Source organism: Bacillus rossius, chromosome 2 (genome assembly GCF_032445375.1).
Source record: "Bacillus rossius redtenbacheri isolate Brsri chromosome 2, Brsri_v3, whole genome shotgun sequence".
NCBI classification, from domain to species: domain Eukaryota; kingdom Metazoa; phylum Arthropoda; class Insecta; order Phasmatodea; family Bacillidae; genus Bacillus; species Bacillus rossius.
In genome coordinates, this window is record NC_086331.1 from 129,475,855 (window position 1) to 129,494,554 (window position 18,700).

Genomic DNA, 18,700 nt, shown 5'->3' on the forward strand with positions numbered 1-18,700 from the left:
AACAATACAGTAAACTACTGGCAACTTACTTGTATCACACAGGCCTTTTAGACAATAATTTGAAAACATGTCAGGAAAACAGCATTAACGATAATTTTTTTTTCGTAAAAAGGCTTATCTTTAGAATTACTATCACAATGTAAACTAGCTTAAAACTTAAGTGTTGACCATGGTTATCTAAATGGCATGAGCTTCGTGTACAGCTGTACTTCAGGATTAACATTGAAGCAATAATAATCAAAAATAATTCACAAAAAAAGTATTGGTGCCTACTTGTCTAACTATTACAAAGCAACCTATTTGATACGAAACTACTAAATCAGGTGTTACAAAACTTTGAATCTTAAAACAATATTTTCACACTTACCAGCAAATCTTATCTTAATGAGATCTAACGGGTGTAAAATAAGCGTGGAAGCAACACCTCCAGAAATTCCAGCAATCAAATGTTCATACTTGACATGACTTAAAACAGTTGTCGTAAGCGTTGAACTCGAGCTAGTTCCCGATGTTTTGAGTGTTGACATAGTATATGATATAAGAATTGGTTCTAGGCAAAACTAAGTTTAACTCTTAAAAGTAAAAACACATCATTACAAAAACTATACGACAGTATATCTAAATTCAAAACATTTAAAGATCCCATGTTTTCTAAATCCGACAGAAAACAACATATGCGACTCACATATACTTCTTTTTTATTTTGGCAACGGCAACAGGTACCAACAGCAAGAACATGATAAAGAAATTAAAGTTAGCTAAATTAAAATTGATTTATAATAAAGAAAAAAATATAATTTATCACTTTCTTACGCACAGAACATTAAATTGTTAGTAATCTTAGAAAATTCTAGTTTATTTATGAATTAGAAGTCCTTGATTCAAACCATTAAAAACTGGCCCCCACTCGTCATTATACGACAAAGCACTTAGCGCGGAGTAAGTGCAAAACTTTTTAGAATCTCTCGTCTTCCCATTGGTCACTATTAGAAGTTAGAGAGATACGGAAGAAAGCCAACACAACCCCCTGAAAAAGCCGCCCCAACCAAAAAAGAAAATTTCAATAATTAATAATCCCAGCCCAGCATTAAGGCAAACCCAGTACTCATGCTAAGTTTTCTTTTTTTATCCAAGTGGCATGTAACAAACAAAAAGAAAATTGCCACTATTTCCTTTTATTTAAATTTGATACAATTTTTTTATAGCATTCAAAAAATTATGTGTACTGTTCATTTTTATTTTGTACATGTTGACATCGTACCTCCGTGCCTCTGGGTTAAAACCCAGATCACAGCCCTGTCTGCAGCGCGCCGCGGCTATGGGAATGATGTCACTTCCGCTCCATGCGCGCGAGAGCAGTGCGCGGGCGTCCTGGTCTCCAGTCCCGTGCGAGCCACCTTCGAGGCTAGACGCAGTCGCGAGACGCTCCATAAACTCGCCGCTATTATCGCTTTGGGTTCTGTTCTATAGTGTGTTATAATATCTTTTATTGTTTTCTTTACCGTGTGTGTGAGTGTTGTTTTGCATCTGGCTTGTCCACGGGCCAAAACAGGTGGACTAACACAACTAGCCTGCACCGCACATTTCTCCAGCGCGGGAGACGTCCCTCGGCAGCTACACGGCCGGACGGTCCACCCCTGACTCCCCGCAGGAGGCTGCTCTACGCGAGAGAGCTGGCGCCGGGCAATACAAGAAAACGGCCGAGAGACGTCCGGAGATGGGTACGCGACAATGTGAGCAAAGCATAATTAATAGCAAATATATACTGACGTCGTACCGACCATGGCCTTTAAGCCCGTGCTCCGCACCGCCAGTACCGTATCCCGTTTTCGGAGCGCGCCCCTTGCCCAGCCGGATTGAGTCAGGCGAGCGCCCCGGGCGTGACCCCAATAGACAACAAACCTCATTAACAGTCACTGCGGCCACTGGCCTTAATTAAAATGCCCGTGACTATGATCAAGTCAGAATAGGAGAAATCCCTCTAAAACAATTCACAGTGGAACAATATGTTAGTAAATTTACAGTCGCCAACTTGATGTCACCATTTAAATAATTAAATACATTAAATCTTTGTTAAGCCTTAAGCACCCAATTACCAGGTGCTACATTTTTCTTGGGCACCTGGAACATGTTTTAACTAGTCATAGAGTAAATTCAATTAATATAAGTTTTTTGACGCCGACTCACAAAGAAGAGAAAGTTTCACTTCCTTGCGAGGCGGCCATGTCCGGCAGTCTCAAACCACTCCGCGCCGGGAACAGACGTGTGTCCGTGGGCAGCATCCAAGTTTTCTTTCTTTGATTATTTTATTCTGTACTAAATATTTAAATTTAAACCTCTTATTAATTCATAGCTGCCCACGTCGACTCGGCGCGTATTTTACGGAACCGGGCCTATCCCGACCGTCTTCATCGTGATACCGCGCTGCAGATCGTATCACTCACGTAAGTGTTTCACCAAACTTAGGAGCCCGCTCATCGACCCCCCCCCCCCCTCTGCGCCCGTTAACTTTCGGCGCTGGCCGTCTCCAGCGAGCATCGACCCGCGTCCCGCGAGACTGCCGCGGTAACCATTAGTGTCGCGTAGTGTTATGTTTTTTCTGTGTTAATTGTGTAACGGTGTAACGGCATATGACAAGTGTTGGTGAGAGTGTTTTGTAGCGGGACTAGATTAAAGGTAATTCTCACCAACTCGTGTACACTAATTTTCCGGAGTCTCCCGTCCTCCACACGGCCAGCGGCCTTCACAGTCAAGGGAAAGCCATTCAGGGTAGATTCAAGCCGTGTACCTGGCGGGGCACGCGGGGGCAGAGTACCCACGACCCAACACCAACGGCCTAGCAGCCCGCTAGCCTGGCGCCCCTCCGGACAACAAGAGCACCGCGACGCCCGTAGCGCCCATCAGGTACCCCCCGGGCCTTTCACATAGGTCGGGTGACGGCAAAACTGCATGAATTTGTATTAGCAATCCAAACTTTTGAGGAGGATATGGATTTTGATATTCATGTATTCTGTCTTTCTGAACATTATCTTAAACAGAATAAAATTCACAGTTTTCAAATACCTGGATATGTTTTGCTATCTAGTTTTAGTAGGAGCTTACACTCAGGTTCATTTAGTTTGTTTTCTTTCAAATTAGTTTAAAAGTTAGATGGGCTGTTAGGTTAGGATGGTTACAATAAAAATACTAAAAAATAATAAACAGTTCATTAGGTTAGACACCTAAAATACTATGAAATAATATTTTTCTTAATAATTATCAATCTTATGCTGTAGCTAACAATGTAACCAATTGCCCTGAGTATTTTATAGAATTTTTAATGTAACCTATATATCCCAACAAACAGTTCACACAATTTCACAGTATTTTTACTATTGCTAAACTAACTTAATAAACTATCCACACATTTGTTAAGTATTTTTAATGTAGCTTGACAATTCCCTAATTTCTTGTCCACTAAAATCTATGAAAGTCAATCTTTATATCTTTCTCACACATTTTCATTATTAATAATTTTTTCCTGACCAAACTAAAAACTAAGTTTATTTGTAGGTGGGTTCCGGGTTATGGAGGAACCTACGTGGGTCTCAGACCGAAGCCTATATGCATAGTAATTTTGGAATTAGCCAACCAGGGAAGGGTCACATGCATTATGTGCTTTGTTCAGGGATTGGTTGGCCTTGGTGGCAATTGGTGCTATGATTAACTCCCCTATCTCAAAACTAGCTTAAAACAACGTTAAGTTATCCTCAAATAAAACCTACACATACAGAGGGAAAACCATGGTCACCGATATGCTGGATGCAAGGGAAAGCAATATAATTATATAGGAGTATATATTATATAGAGGATTGTATGGATAATTGTATGGATAATCTCCCTTTCTTACTTTTGAAATGTAAAAGTACTCTGTAATATTTAGTTTTTGTGATTGTACAGTTTGTTTGTATAAATGTATATATTTGTATTAATTGACTTGTTCTATATTCCGGAGTCCTTACCTCCATATGGGATCTACAGAACAAAAATTGAATAAATAAATAAAATGAAACATTGAACAGACTGAAAAGGAGTCTATTATGCGTGGGTTTCTAAACTTTAACGCGTAGTCAGCTTTGATATTTTTTATCCATTACTGTTTTTTTTATGATCAGGCACCCTAACTGTACTACCGAAGGTTTATTAGTGTGCGGTGTACTTCTGTGAATTTCGGAACTCTCCGGGCCTCGAAATAGGATGGTGTGAATAGTGTCTTGTATCTGGAAATTTTTTTACCCTTCGGGAAGGCCAAATGTTTGCTTAAGCAATAATGGAGGAGTCTGGCGTGGATTTAGATTTTGATTTAGTGGCATTAGCTTCAGATGAGTTGGATTTTGATTGTGCGGATTTATTTAATGAAAATGATAATTTCTCACCAATAGGTAGATCACAATCGGAGTTCACGTACTATGAACTCAAGTCCAAAACAGTGCCAGGAAGGTATGTTTACATTTCATTCCGTGTCTAAACTTTGTTATTTGTTGATTGTATTGCAAATAGTATCCATTTTTGGTAGTTGGATGTACTGGGAACAACGCCCACTTTTACACTCTGTTGGTGGTTGTTGGTTAAAATCACTAAGGAGCGAGTTTATGAGAAATAAATGTTGTATGCTGATTATATGCATTTGTAAGGAGAGCCATGGATGTTGTTGACGGTAGAAACAGCTAGTGAACTTAATATAAGAAAATTGTATGTCTAATATTTAATCTGTGAATTCGAAGACTGAGCGACTGAATATGAAGCATTTATTCGGGGATTGAAGGTAGATTGATTAGAAACATTATAGGTAAATAATATAACTATTTATACATTTTAAACTTGGGCCCAATTACTTTAAATTTTCTTTCATTTCTACTGTATTTATATTGTTAGACCTATACACTATATTTGTTACCAGATAGGCTAGCAATTTAAGCTTGCATGAAGCCTGCTCTTACAAGTCTGCATGCTTGGATCAAGCTATTTAGTCTCCGTGCAAGCTTTTTATGACAATCTTGCAACAAGGTGACACAAGCTGATTAAAGCTTACTTAATGTTTGAATGAAGGGTGCCATTACAAGTTAAAGTAAATATCTGAAGTCACAGCTTTTCCGCTAAGTAAAAATAAAATTACGAAAATACCATTTTTCCACACTAGAGATGTTCCTGTATTTACCTTGAAAACAGTGTTAACAAATTCCTACTAATTTATGTGAAATCACAGTTTTTATCTCTCATTTCAATACCTGTGTATTTCCACTTCTACCAACATTATTGGTTTACCTGTGTTTGTGTGTTTGTTTTGATGAACTTTATACAACTATTGTGAATGGTCAATTAGGTAAGGTTAGCTGCATTAAAAATACTTTCAAACATTGTGGACGGTTGGTTAGGTTAGTGCAGCTGCATTAATAAAGACTATAAGATATTTCTAATGATTTCTTAGGAATTACCAATTTAAGAGGTAGCGATCATTACCTAACCAATCTTTCCCATAATTTCACAGTATTTTTAAGGTAGCTATACTAACCTAACCAACCGTCCACAATATATTAAAATATTTTTAACATCTTTACCTAAAAAAAATCACTTTATTTATTAATGTCACTCACTATGCTAATCCAACCAACCGTCTACAATATGTTACAGTATTTTTTACGTCGCTATCGTAACCTATGAATTGTTTGTTACTATGTAATTCAAAACACTACTTTAAATGAAATTTATAAAAAAAAACTTTATATTAATTCAAAGACATTCGGAAAAACAACCAACAAACAGAAAATACAAACATTAATATTTCCCTACAACTGCAATATGCCATCATATTAACTAATTTTATCATATAAAATACCTCTGTTGACTAAAGTTCTCCAAAATAAACACAGAAACCCTTATGAGTAAACAATAAATGGCAGCAGTGCCGTACATTCATAGGTATTGTAATGTAAGTTGAAAGCGTGATTTCTCATCAACTATTACGTATTTATTATTGCTGTTTGTAGGGTAAATACAGGAACGTCTTTAGTGTTGGAAAATAGTATTTTCGAAATTTTATTTTAACTTTGCAGAAAAGCAGCAATGCTAGATATTTACCTTTTTAAAGTAGCTAACCTATCCTAAGCGACCATTCTCAAGATATCGCAGATTTGTAATACTTACACCAAACCTTAAATGGTGAATATAATATTCTGTTTTAATTTTAAGAAATGTGGCTTTTCATGTTTATAGTTAATATAACAAGCTATTGCGCGCCACAAGTTGGCTCTTTGCACCTCCATTCTGCCAAAAAGATCCCTGTCAAGGTTTGATGCTTGGGTTTGGATGCGTAGTAAGGACTCAGGTTTTTTTTCTTCAATATTTATATTTTCTATTGCATCACAAAATCCAAACACAAAATATTTAATATATGCTGTTTTGAGCATCAAACAATGAACATCATAGTACTGATGGACACCATTTTCGGAATTTTATTTTATTTATAGAAAAACCACGTAAGAAAATTACCTTAATAAAATACTTTAAAAAATTGTGGACAATTGATTACGTTAGGTTAGCTACATTTAAAAAAGTTAAATGTAGTGGATGGTTTGGTGGGTTATTATAGCTTTATTATTTTATAGTATTTGTAATGTTGCTAACCTAACTTAACCAACTGTTCACTCAATTTCACAATATTTCTATTGTAGCTAACCCAATCAAGCGTCCACTCTATTTTAAAGTATTTTTAATGTAGCTAGATAATTCTCCAATTTCTCTTTCACTAAAGTCTTTGAAAGATGATATCGACATATTTCCAGTACAATCCACCTACTTACCTAAAGAACAAGACCAGATAATCCAAGAGTGGATGAATTTGTGTTGAACATTTTTGGAAATGAAACATAAAGAGTGTGTGAAAATGACACCAAGCGCAATTACCTGTTCCCGGGCCCATTGCATTTTTGTTTTTGTTCCACGCCCAGCCATCAATTCTGTTAGCATCGTTTCATGTTTCTGGGTGTCTGTCCCGTTACATTCATGTTCCATTCTTGGGCTATATTGAATCCAAAAGAAACAGATTATTGTTTTTCTTGTTTACTTTAAAGAAGTTATTTTAAAGGGGGAGAACTGCAGTGGCAATTAACTTATTAAGAATCAAGTAACACTTTTGATATGGACAAATATGATGGTTCAGAAAGATTTTCATAAGCTATGACAGGAAACTTATTCTTATTTTTTGTAAGTTAGAAATTATTTTTCAGTCCTTTCAGGTTCTATCCAACCAAGTTAAATTGTATATAAGATATGTAATGCAAAATTCCAGTTAAAATTTTTCAAATGTAATGGGAATGGTTAATTTCTCAAAATCAATAAAAATAAGTGAAAAGTTTCTAGTCTCACATATTTATTTTGGTGGGCCCTACTGAGGTCATACTTTCAAATTATTTTTTGACTGTATGCAATGTTAAAATTGGCTCAAGTGTTTCAAAATCTGTTTGGAAGAAGTTGGTTATTTAGTGACCTGGCTTTGTGTCAATAACTATAGAAATTAAGATAAGATATGAATCATGAATACTTATTTGTAGCCAAAGTGATAGTGATTGTGTAAACTTTTGAGTCATCATTTACAGGCTGCAGTAATTGAAATAGGCGTATTGTGGCTGTTACCGATTGTTTTTCAATTGGCAGATTTATTAACCATCAAATAATTTTTTCTTACATATCGCTTATCCGGTAAAATATACAATATAGTCATAACTCTAAAAATGCAAATCAGTGTTGTACATAACTTACAACATTATTTTACTGGTTTTAAAATACAAATTTCTGTGACCATATATTTTTATTACAATTTTTGTTACACCAAACAGATATACAACATTATTTTATCTTGGAAGAGTACGTTTGACTAAATATTTTCGTGTAGCTAGTAAATAATGCAGTTTTTAGCATAACAACACCACTTTACTGGGTGTGCAATGTTATGAGAACAGTGCGGTCTTAAGAAAACACTTGTATGTATTAATTACAAATACCTCTGCATTTTATCAGAAACTATTTAAATTCTTTTGATTTATAAGAGTACTCTTTTGATAAAATTAGTTTTTATTATTATTATTATTACTTAACCTGCAATTGGGCTTTCACCCGGTGGCAAGAACTCCCACTCACTCCCCTCTCCCCCCCCCCTCCATCAGCTTTCTCCTCAGCTCCCTCCCATCCCTGACCTCCACCATTTCCTCCCCCAGCCCATTCCACTCCCTCCCCGTCCTCACCAGGAAGGTGTTCCGCCCTCTCTCTGTCCGCCTCCACACCCTCTGGAGCTTACATCTGTGGTCTCTTCGTCCTCTGTACTCCCCTCTATGTACTTTGCTTCCCAATTGCCCCCATCCCCCTTCCCCCTTCAGCACCTTGAACATCCTGACCAACCTTTCCACTCTTCTTCTCCTCTGTAACGTTTCCCACCCCAACTCCTTAATCATTTCCGTTGGGCTATGCAGTTTCCCATCCTGCCCCTCCCTCCTTCTCCACATTCCCATCACCCACCTAGCCGCTCTGCGCTGCACCCCTTCCAGCTCCTTCACCTCAGTCACCAGGTAGGGGTCCCAGACCGCCGCCGCATACTCCAACATTGGCCTGACCAATGTGGAGTATGCCTTCTCCTTTGTCCTCCTCCCAGCTCCCTGCAGGGTCCTACCAAGCAACCCCAGCGCCTGCCTTCCCCTCCTGACCACCCCCTCTATGTGCTCCGCCCATCCTAGGTCATTTTTCAGTGTCACCCCCAGGTACTTATATCCTGCTGCCTCTCTTATCTCCTGCCCCTTCCAGTAATATACATTTCGTGTGACTTTCCTCCTCTTTGTAAATCTGACAACTTTTGTCTTACCAACATTCAAGGACATTCCATTTTTCTCCGTCCATTGCTCCAACCTTATCAAGTCCTCTGTTAAACATCCCCCTTCCCCCACAACCTCATACACTACACAGTCATCTGCAAATAGCCTCCATCTGGCTTTCATGCCCTCCCCCAGATCGTTTATCATAATTGTGAACAACAGAGGCCCCAGCACACTCCCCTGTGGCACCCCCGACGTCACTTCCCCCTCCTCGGAGCTTTCCTCACCCACTCTCACTCTTTGTCTTCTATTCCTCAGGAAATCACCCACCCAGTTTACCACCCTTCCATCCCTCACCAGCAACTCAACCTTTTCCATTAACCTCCTATGGGGGACCTTATCAAACGCCTTTTCAAAATCTATAAAGATTGCATCTATCTGCTTCCCCCCGTCCACCGCTTCCACCAGGTCTTCCAACAGCCCAGCCATCTGGGTCTCGCATGAGAACCCCATCCTGAATCCATGCTGCCTGTTATCCACCCACCCCAGATCTTCCATTTCCCCCTTTACGTACCTTCCTACCAACCTCTCCATCACTTTTCCTACACAGGACGTCAAACTGACCGGCCTGTAACTTCCTGGCTCCGCCTTTTACAGTGATGGCTCCAACAATTTGCATAAGTTTTACAATGTTTAGTGCTATTTATCCGCAGTATTTTTTTTAGTTTATATGATGTTCAGATGTTATTTGCATGTTCAGAATGAAAGTGATAGGATTTGTAAACTTCTTGTGGTTTATAAGTATGAGGGTTGCAATTTAGCATGCAGGTCTTTTTAACTTAAATTTATATTTTTTTGTGATGAAACTACCAACCTTAAAGAAAATCCTTGTCTATAGTTGCCTAAAACTTAACTCAAACATTTCCTGGAATGCCTCTATGTTTTGTCAGTTTCTAGTTACGTGGATTGGAATTTACTTAAGTGATTTGGGCTACAGACTGGGTGTTGGGACTTGGAGTAATTAAACCATTGGAACCCAACAGCCAGTGATCACTAATATATCACTGTAAAAGTATACTGGTTATTATATTATATTAATAAAATTGATTCAAAACAACTGAGGGTTAAATTAATTAATTAAATGGTAACCACTGGACAAAAAATTGGTTGTCTGTAAAGTCGGTTTACGGACAACAGTTTAACATGATGTCATAACAAAACATTGATTGCATACTTTTATGAATAAAATTGAATCATTTTTATTGAATTATCACTATTTTGTATGGATACAAAGAAGGAGTGAAATGAAATCTACAATTTAATTGATAAATTTACTTTTATTTGCACTCATTAATTAAAATATGTTTATTACTTTAATGAAGAGATTATTTTAACTATAACTTTTACACGTGTTTGCTATTTAACTTCTTCCAATCTGTGTTATTCTGTTAAGGATAGGACGATGATAGGAAAAGTAGGAAAGGAATGGGAGTGTTTCAAGTTTAATGTGCCTCGAAAAAATTAAATCAATAGTTTCAATCGAGTGGAAGATAGATACGTGCGGAGCAAGCGTACAATGAGCGTAACGGGACACAGTGTAATGGGACAATGTGTGTTGTGGGACACTTTTTCGTGCGTGCAGCCGGCGTTCATCGATTTATTAGACGTCACGTCAAAAAAGACAGAAATAGGGATCACCAAAGAAATCTAGCAGCCATATAATTGATACGAACGTCATTGGGAGAGTTTGTGTAAAATCACCACCGTTTGATTTAACGGGCATTAAGACCCGGCCTGATTTGTAGTTTAGGGTATGACATCGCAGATGAGAGAGGTCCCGGTATTTAAAAAACCTTATGCCGAAACCTTCCTGTTCTCAGCAGCAAGGACATGTGTAAGTTCAATCCTGGTGTTGCTAACACTCTTGTTTAGTAATAATTATTCACTGGACTCAATTCATTGTTGCTGTTTGTTTCGTTCTTCACACCCAATACAAATGTTATATAACTGTTCAAAGTGAAGTACTTAGTATTCAATATTTAATCCTACTTTGCTACATGCTATTGCAAAGAAATATTAGTAGTAAAAAAAAATATTCAACTCTATAAAAAGTCTATAGTATGTATTCAAAACTTTTAACACCACTTTATTACTAATTAATCAAAAAATACTTGTTTTTGAACTTTAAAAAAACACTGGCTGTGTGAATCTTACGAGTGAGCGCTAGTTAAAATAATTTTGGCGGATTTTAATAAAATTTTGTACGGAAGGTCATTTTAGTTGGGTGTAATAAATTTTGTACTTTTTCCCCTTCATTTAATTGAGATATTTGATTTTTAATTAGGATAATGTAATGCTTTTTAATAAAGAACCCAGGAAAGAAACAAGCCTGTGATTCTAACTATGGGTATCTACAACCGTATTTTGTACCAAGGTAAACCCCTGTTTTAATGCCAATGTGTAGTCTTTTAGGGAAATGCATGTCAAAAATTATGATAATTGTACTATTACACCCATGTAAATCATCACAGAATAATTTAATTTCCAACATTATGTCTGCATATCTGGGAATGCTGAACTATTTGAAGTTAATTGCAATGCATTTTCATAAAGAACTAGTATGCTGTGTCCCGTTACACTCATTGTACGCTTGCGCCGCATCTATCTCTCTTCCACTCGATTGGAACAACCATTGATTTGACTTTTTCGAGGCACATTAAACTTGAAACACTCCCATTCGTTTCCTACTTTTCCTATCATCGTCCTATCCTTAACAGAATAACACAGACTGGAAGAAGTTAAATAGCAAACATGTATAAAAGTTATAGTAAAAATAATCTCTTCGTTAAAGTAATAAACATATTTGAATTAATGAGTGCAAATAAAAGTAAATTTATCAATCAAATTGTAGATTTAATTTCACTCCTTCTTTGTATCCATACAAAATAGTGATGATTCAATAAAAATGATTCAATTTTATTCATAAAAGTATGCAATCATTTCATCAATGTTTTGTTATGACGTCATGTTAAACTATCGTCCGTAAACTGACTTTACAGACAACCAATTTTTTTAGCAAGTAGTTACATGTATTACGCACCCAATATCTCCGAGCCTGAGCAATGTCAGGAGGGAACATGGCCTGTTGCTGGAATGTGTGCAATATGTTCCGAGAAGAATGGTGTCGCTCAAAGACTGACAGCGTGTCTGTCTCAGACAGAATAATGGGAAATGTTGACTTTACATTTTTTTACGTGTGCTCTGCTATATCCATTTCTTTTGCTGATGAGAGTGCACTATCATTACTTTTAGCACTGTCAATACGTCTAGAGTTACTATTACTTTGTCTCAAAAGCAAAATATACAGCTGTGTTTTGAAAGTTGCCGAAATATTAATTATTAAAGCGTTAGAAGCATGATAATGCAACTTTCAGCCCGAGTGTGTATAAATTAAAGACTGCAGCTTAGAAACAAATACATTTTTAACTTCTTTTTTTAAGCTAATACAGACGTATACTAGTAATAAAATGGCAATTCCAATGATAACCTACATAATTATATATAACTTTTGGTCAAAATATGAGGGCCATTCAATAAGTAGAGACAAATTGATGTAGCTTGAAAAGGGTTTATATAATCAAAACATTGTACTGTCTATTCAGGAATTTCCATTGTGACTTAAAAAAAGTTAAAATGGTGAAACTTTGAAAATTTTTTATGTTTTGAAGTTTGGAACTTTGGTCAAAGCTCGATAAAATCTGAAAAAAAAAAAAAAAAGGGGGGTGGGGGACATTGTACCCATTGCTCCCTCCAACTCTGAATCTGTACCTGAGCAAGAAACTGGCGGAGAAATTTTTGTGAATAATTCTTTATTACTTTCTTAACTTATGTTCCTTGTAGGCTTTTTCAATGTAATATATATGATGTCCCATTACTCAAAGTCAAGCTGAGAACAGTTGATAGGCCAGTAAATTACTGTTCTGAATCTCAAAACCACAATTAAAAAAAAGGATATTAGTTTTCGAGTTTTAGGCATTTCTTCAAAAATTTTCAAATCCTCACCCGGAGAAAGCTTATATGACAAAAAAAAAATTTAACAGGTAAATTTGTCTAGTTATGCTGTAAAATAAAGTTATTTGAAAAGATAGTTAATTAAAGCAAATAACTTTCTAAGTTACATAGTAATTTTTTTACAGTTTGAATAATCAAGTTACCTGATCAAAAAATGTTGCAGGATAAGTTGTGCAAAGAATATATATATATATATATATATATATATATATATATATATATATATATATATATATATATATATATATATATATATATATATATATATATATATATATATAGAGGGGAAAAAAATTCTTTGCACAACTTATCCTGCAACATTTTTTGATATATATATATATATATATATATATATAGTGTGTGTGTGTTTTATTTTAAAATTTTGTCAATAGTATGGTTATTTATAATTGCATGGCACAACATTTTAGTCACAGTATCTGATAATTTGATGCAGGGTGGGGTTTTAAAAACTTTTGAAAAAAAGGCCTACAGCATGAAAAATATGAAAACTACAAAAAATTTTGAATTTTTTTATATTTATTTAGAATTGTAATTTACCGACTTATCAACTGTTCTCTGCTTGACATTGAGTTATGGTATATCCATATATTTCTCAAAAATATGTATAAAAAAATTCTAGATTTATTAAAGATTGCTGTGTGGAAAACAACGTACTTTGCACTACTACTGTATAGGTAAAACATTTTTTGCAATTTGTTTTAAATTTATTAAGTAGTATTTTACTGAGAAAATATCAAGAAAATGCACACCATCACATTTTTTACGTATTTGATACCTAATGTAATAATATACTAAAATGGTGGTTGTGTCAAAAATTAGATGGCTAAATGTAACATTTGTATATGAATTTAGAAACTATTCACTGGATTCTGAACACTCTTTATTATGTAAGAGACAACTTAATTTATCATTATATTAGTACATTCATTAATTTGTTACTAAATTAATACATTCAGTAATTTTACTTCCATAGACTTTTTCTTAGTATTTACTCCTGTTTTGGAACTTTACCAATGTTGTCACTCGTACCTACAGACAGCTGTGGATTCAGAAAAGAAATATGCAACATGGTAGCTTGACCGAAGCTCGGAAACTGATGCAATAGTGCAGTGTACAGATGATCATGTTATAGTGCTGACATCCATAACAGGTGACATTGTGTTAATATGTACTGGAAGTTTAGGATGCTCGAATATCAACAAGAACAGTGTCTCGTCGATTGGCTACAGCAGGCAAGCCCGCCCACATCATCCTAAAGTTGATTTGAGAGACGGGTAGTTCCCATTTCTGTATTCAGAGAAAAAAATATTTAACCCCGAGAATATTGTACTGCATATCACTTATAATTATATTAACTGCTGTAAGAGAGATGCTTAAAAACTAATGTTTTGTTGTATTGTGAGAATTTTTTCTTTTGCAACGGGTTATGGGTTTTGTTTCATACTGCTTCCTTGCGCCACGCCTGACGGCAGGTTTGCAGTTGCGAATGATTAAGTCATTTTGGGTTGAGTTCCACCATGTAAGACATCAGCTTTTAGTTGTTTATGTCCACTAATAATGACTTATTTTCAAAATAGTAAGTTCAGGTGGAAATTCACTTTTGTAATTCACTTGTCCATTAATGTAGAGTTTTCTTTAATTTCACTGACACTCACTCATTAAATATTAAAAAAAAAAAAAAGATTGAACTTCGTACGAAAGGAATTTTCCAGTAGCAGATGTTCGTGAGACACATTTTTCTGAGGTAAACTAAAAATTGCAGTATTTCGTAGTTTTTCCCATATTTTGTGGTTCATTACTGACAGATCTTCAGGGATCCACTTATAATGCCTTCAGAATTACAGAATTGGATGGAAGTAAATAAAGGAAACTTTTAGCCTCCTCTTATTTGTTGTGTTTACATACAAACAAGCAGCTGTTAAAAGTTCACTGATGTTGCAGACACAAAAACCTGGCAGCATTAATTTTTCATGTACAAAACTATACTGTCTTTAAATGCAGTCTTATCAGATTTTATGCACTTTTGAATATGAAATAAATACATCCTTTTCAGCACAAAATAAAAAATATCTGTAAATATCCCTATTTGAATTACAGGTCTGTCTCTTTAATTCCTTAGGGGAAAATATGTAAAGTTTGCTTAGAGTGGTATACATTACTTTGTTATGTATTAAATTACAGTTGGTTATAACTGCCAATGACACCTAAACCACTAAAAAAATGTGAAGATGTTATCTCAGAATTTCCACACACTCTATGGGCAGCATTGCTTTAAGTATGGCTTCGTGATTTGTACATGGAAAATGTGAGGTCTTTGCCAGGGTCATAGGAAATCCTCACCTGATGCTATACTTTCCGGTTTGCCACCACTGCATTTTGGCTCTTGAACCTTGATCTTGTCTCTGAGCTCTAAAACTGTCCCACAGAAATAACTGCACGTAGAGTTTTTGTAGTGTACTTTTTAATTTTCTGCTTATTGTATAATGAAGCAAGACATGTGTCTGCCACTCAAGGTGAAAGCTGTCAGACTGCAAAAAAAAATTTTTAAAGGTTTTTATCAGTCAGGAAAAGAAGCAAAATACATACAGTATAAAAAAAACGTGCTTTCAATTAAATTGACTGTTCTTAAATCTTGGACTTAGTTGGTGTTACCGTACTTTTAGTTTCTCCAAGACCTACACTAACGTTTGCCGCAAGCCGATGCAAAGAAGATAAACAAATGTGACGCACAACCTGAAGATTTTACTCTGATTAGCAGGCTGGGTGTTTTTTTTTTTTGAGGGGGGGGGGGGGTTGGTTATTTTGACCTTCCCGTCTGTCTTGGGCTGGCCGCGTGCCAAATACCGCGGGTGAAAATAGAAGTGGCCGCCAGATGAGGCGGCAGCACAGTGCGGCATTGGCCGTGCCCTTGCCATGGTGCGGTTGGCCAGCATGGAGCTGGGCGTGCAGATGGAAGAGTTCGGCGAAATCATCTGCAAAATGTCCTGCATGATGAACCGCGACGAGCACTACCATCGCGTGGGCATAGATGACGAGCTCAAGACCATCCTGGACATGGATCCCGGCCTGATGGAGCCTGAGGCCACCACCAGCCCTCGCTACCTCACCCTCGGGTGTGTGCCGTATGGGCATTGTGTTTTCCTTGTTGGTTTTCTTTCGTGGAACTCATCAGGGTGTTTTTCCCCCAGACTCTTTGTTCCTTTGGAATTGTAACAGCAAATGGACCTGGGTCAAAAACAGTTTGCAAATTTCATATAAGCAAACCTGGAAGAAAAGCAGATGTCTTGAAATATACAATTGTGGGGAAGAAAATTATTTTAAACATAAAACTACTAGAATAATATTTTTTCTATGCCAAAAATAAAAGCTTGTATAATTTATATAACATAAAATCATACATCAAAACATACCCTGTAGGGATTAAATAAATACATGTAACCGAAGATATTTTATGCAAATGATCATCATCTATAAAAATATGATTGTCATTGTTAAATGTAACTTTATATAAAGGGTTATCTACTCTCCTAAAAATGACAAAATGCTTAACAGTACAAAAAACAGAATTAGATGATCACATCAAAATACCCTCACAACTCTTTCTTGAGAGGCACTTAGAGAGTTGACCTGATTGACTTGAGAGAATCCTGACCAAAAATCCAGCCACCGTACTGTTTCTGGCAATTAAAATGTGAGAGCACCTTCAGAGGTGAAAGTTAAAGAAGAGAGAGCAGGTAAAACAAATCTATTGTTTGTGAATAACTGATGTACTGGAATGAGAAGATCATGTCATCATAACAAAATACATTCTTTTAACAAATCTGCATGAATTAGCCTAGTTGTCAGATGTGATGAACGAATAGTAATATTGCATTACCTGTTCCAACTTTGTATAATTTAAATAACTGTCACTTTTTATTACATTTTCAAAATTAGTTATTTTCTGATATTTCGTAAGTACTAGCTGATTGTCTGGTTAAAATGTTTTTGTTTTGAGATTCATGTTAATATAATCTGGCATTAGGTAATATTGTAAAGCATTACTAATCAGTTATCTAATTATGTTTTTAAAAATTAATTTTAACTTATTTTCAGCTGGCTCACCATGTTTAGATGTGAATTCTTGTAGTTTGTAAATTTTATTTATAGTATTCCTTTATTTATCAGTGCCTGGGTACCAGCATGGCTCTATAATTTTCCACAACATTTTTGTGATGTAATAATAACAATAGTGAGGGAAAGGCGAATTACACTCGTTTCCACTGTAGTTACCAATTTGTAAAAAAGAAACAGAAAAGGGAAAGCCCCCTGATAGATGTTTGTAGAGTATTTGTTTGCATTATTAACTTATGCCTTGATTGGTCAAAGTTGAAAGCTGTCCTTGTATTGTCTGGTTGCCTCTTCCCTGTTGGGTGGACATTGCCAGGTGGTTTATTAGTGGTTGCTTGGTTGCTTGCATAAGCAAGAAGAGTTGGGTGGCGACTCAACAAAACATCATCTTTTAATGTAGAAAAGTGAAAAATTTCACGTCTGTGGTCCAGGCCATGATTTTGAACCTTCATTTTGAACAATTATAAACAAGAAATTTATGACCACAGGTTTCTCAAGATCAACGTAGGTAAACAATTTTGGGATGGTTCCTTACCTTATGTCATGGCTGACTCCTTCCCTGATATTCCTGTTCTGTGTAGCTGTGCATTACTGTTTGACGACCTTTCTGTCAATGAAATATTAAACCCCCGCAAAAATTAACACCAATTTGTAAACCCGTTAAGTATTTATTTACCGATTTCAAAACTACTTGAGTTAGTGTGGTATATTTTGATACTGTAAAGCTGGAAGTATATGCGCTGTAGCATGAAGATTTTTTTTTGTCGTAGCTCTCCAACTTTCAAGACGGCCACCACCACGTCTCGCACACAGCTGAAACTTCAGTTGATGAAACAGCAGCTCCAGGAGCAGGAGCGACGAGAGGCAGAGATGAGGCAGCAGAAAGAGCAGCAGCTACGGCTGTCGAATGCCACTTCCAACAAAGTTCCTGTCACCATCCAAGACATAGCTATGGATGTCCCCCCGCAGGTGTTACAGGTTAGCCAAGCTCGAAATGTTAACTTTTATCTGCCGTGATGGTTATTGTGGTAGTTTCGAAGGGGTAGCCGGGTTCTGCCAATCAAGAACTTTAAAATTAAATATACTTGGCATAATTTGGTTCTGAAACTTTATCGTACATGACGCCACTCTGGCCTGCTGTGGGTGTTGAGATGGCCAACTTTAACCTTTGGGGTCATCAGCAGACCGGCAGGGTGTGTGACTTCCATTCGCCATTGTTTTGTGACATCATGAATGAATGACATACCATATCAAATGTTTACTGATGTACAAAGGTGCAGTAAACACAATTTGAGTTTATTGAAAATATATATTACTGGAAATATTACATATTAACAAGCAAAATTGTTGTTTAGTTGAAACAAGCTCACTCTCAGACTTTGGCTGGCTGAAAATGTGTTTGAGAGCATATTTTTTACTATTTTCATTCTTTAATTATGTTATATTTAATATTAATAGAATTTATAGATTTACTTATTAAAATTTTTATTTATAAAATGTGTCATAGTTAACGAAAGAGTAATTTTACGAAAGCTTTTATAGCAAGTAAAAATATGCAAGTATTTTGATGAGCACATGAAAGTGTACATAACCAGTGTTTACTTTAATCACAAACTCAGGATATGTATTGACTATGGCAGTACCTTAACAAATTTTTA

At 36.1% G+C, this 18,700-nt stretch overlaps 2 protein-coding genes across 5 annotated transcripts in view; one reads left to right on the forward strand and one right to left on the reverse strand.

Annotated features, from left to right (window-relative positions):
• Positions 1-692, reverse strand: part of LOC134529825 (solute carrier family 25 member 32) — a 31,273-nt gene extending 30,581 nt beyond the window's left edge. The window contains exon 1 of the mRNA XM_063364312.1: positions 368-692. Coding sequence (XP_063220382.1) covers positions 368-527 — 160 coding nt within the window. The 5' untranslated portion in view covers positions 528-692. The remainder of the gene's footprint in view (positions 1-367) is intronic.
• Positions 693-4,210: 3,518 nt separating this feature from the next.
• LOC134529826 (microphthalmia-associated transcription factor) overlaps positions 4,211-18,700 on the forward strand; it is a 44,294-nt gene continuing 29,804 nt past the window's right edge. The window contains exons 1-2 of one of the 4 annotated variants that reach the window (XM_063364314.1): positions 4,211-4,479; positions 17,813-18,020. In XM_063364314.1, the coding sequence (XP_063220384.1) occupies positions 4,310-4,479; positions 17,813-18,020 (378 nt within the window). In that variant the 5' untranslated portion in view covers positions 4,211-4,309. Of the gene's footprint in view, positions 4,480-4,536; positions 4,829-15,808; positions 16,046-17,812; positions 18,021-18,700 lie in introns of those variants that run through there. The other 3 variants (XM_063364315.1, XM_063364316.1, XM_063364313.1) reach the window with 3 other exon arrangements.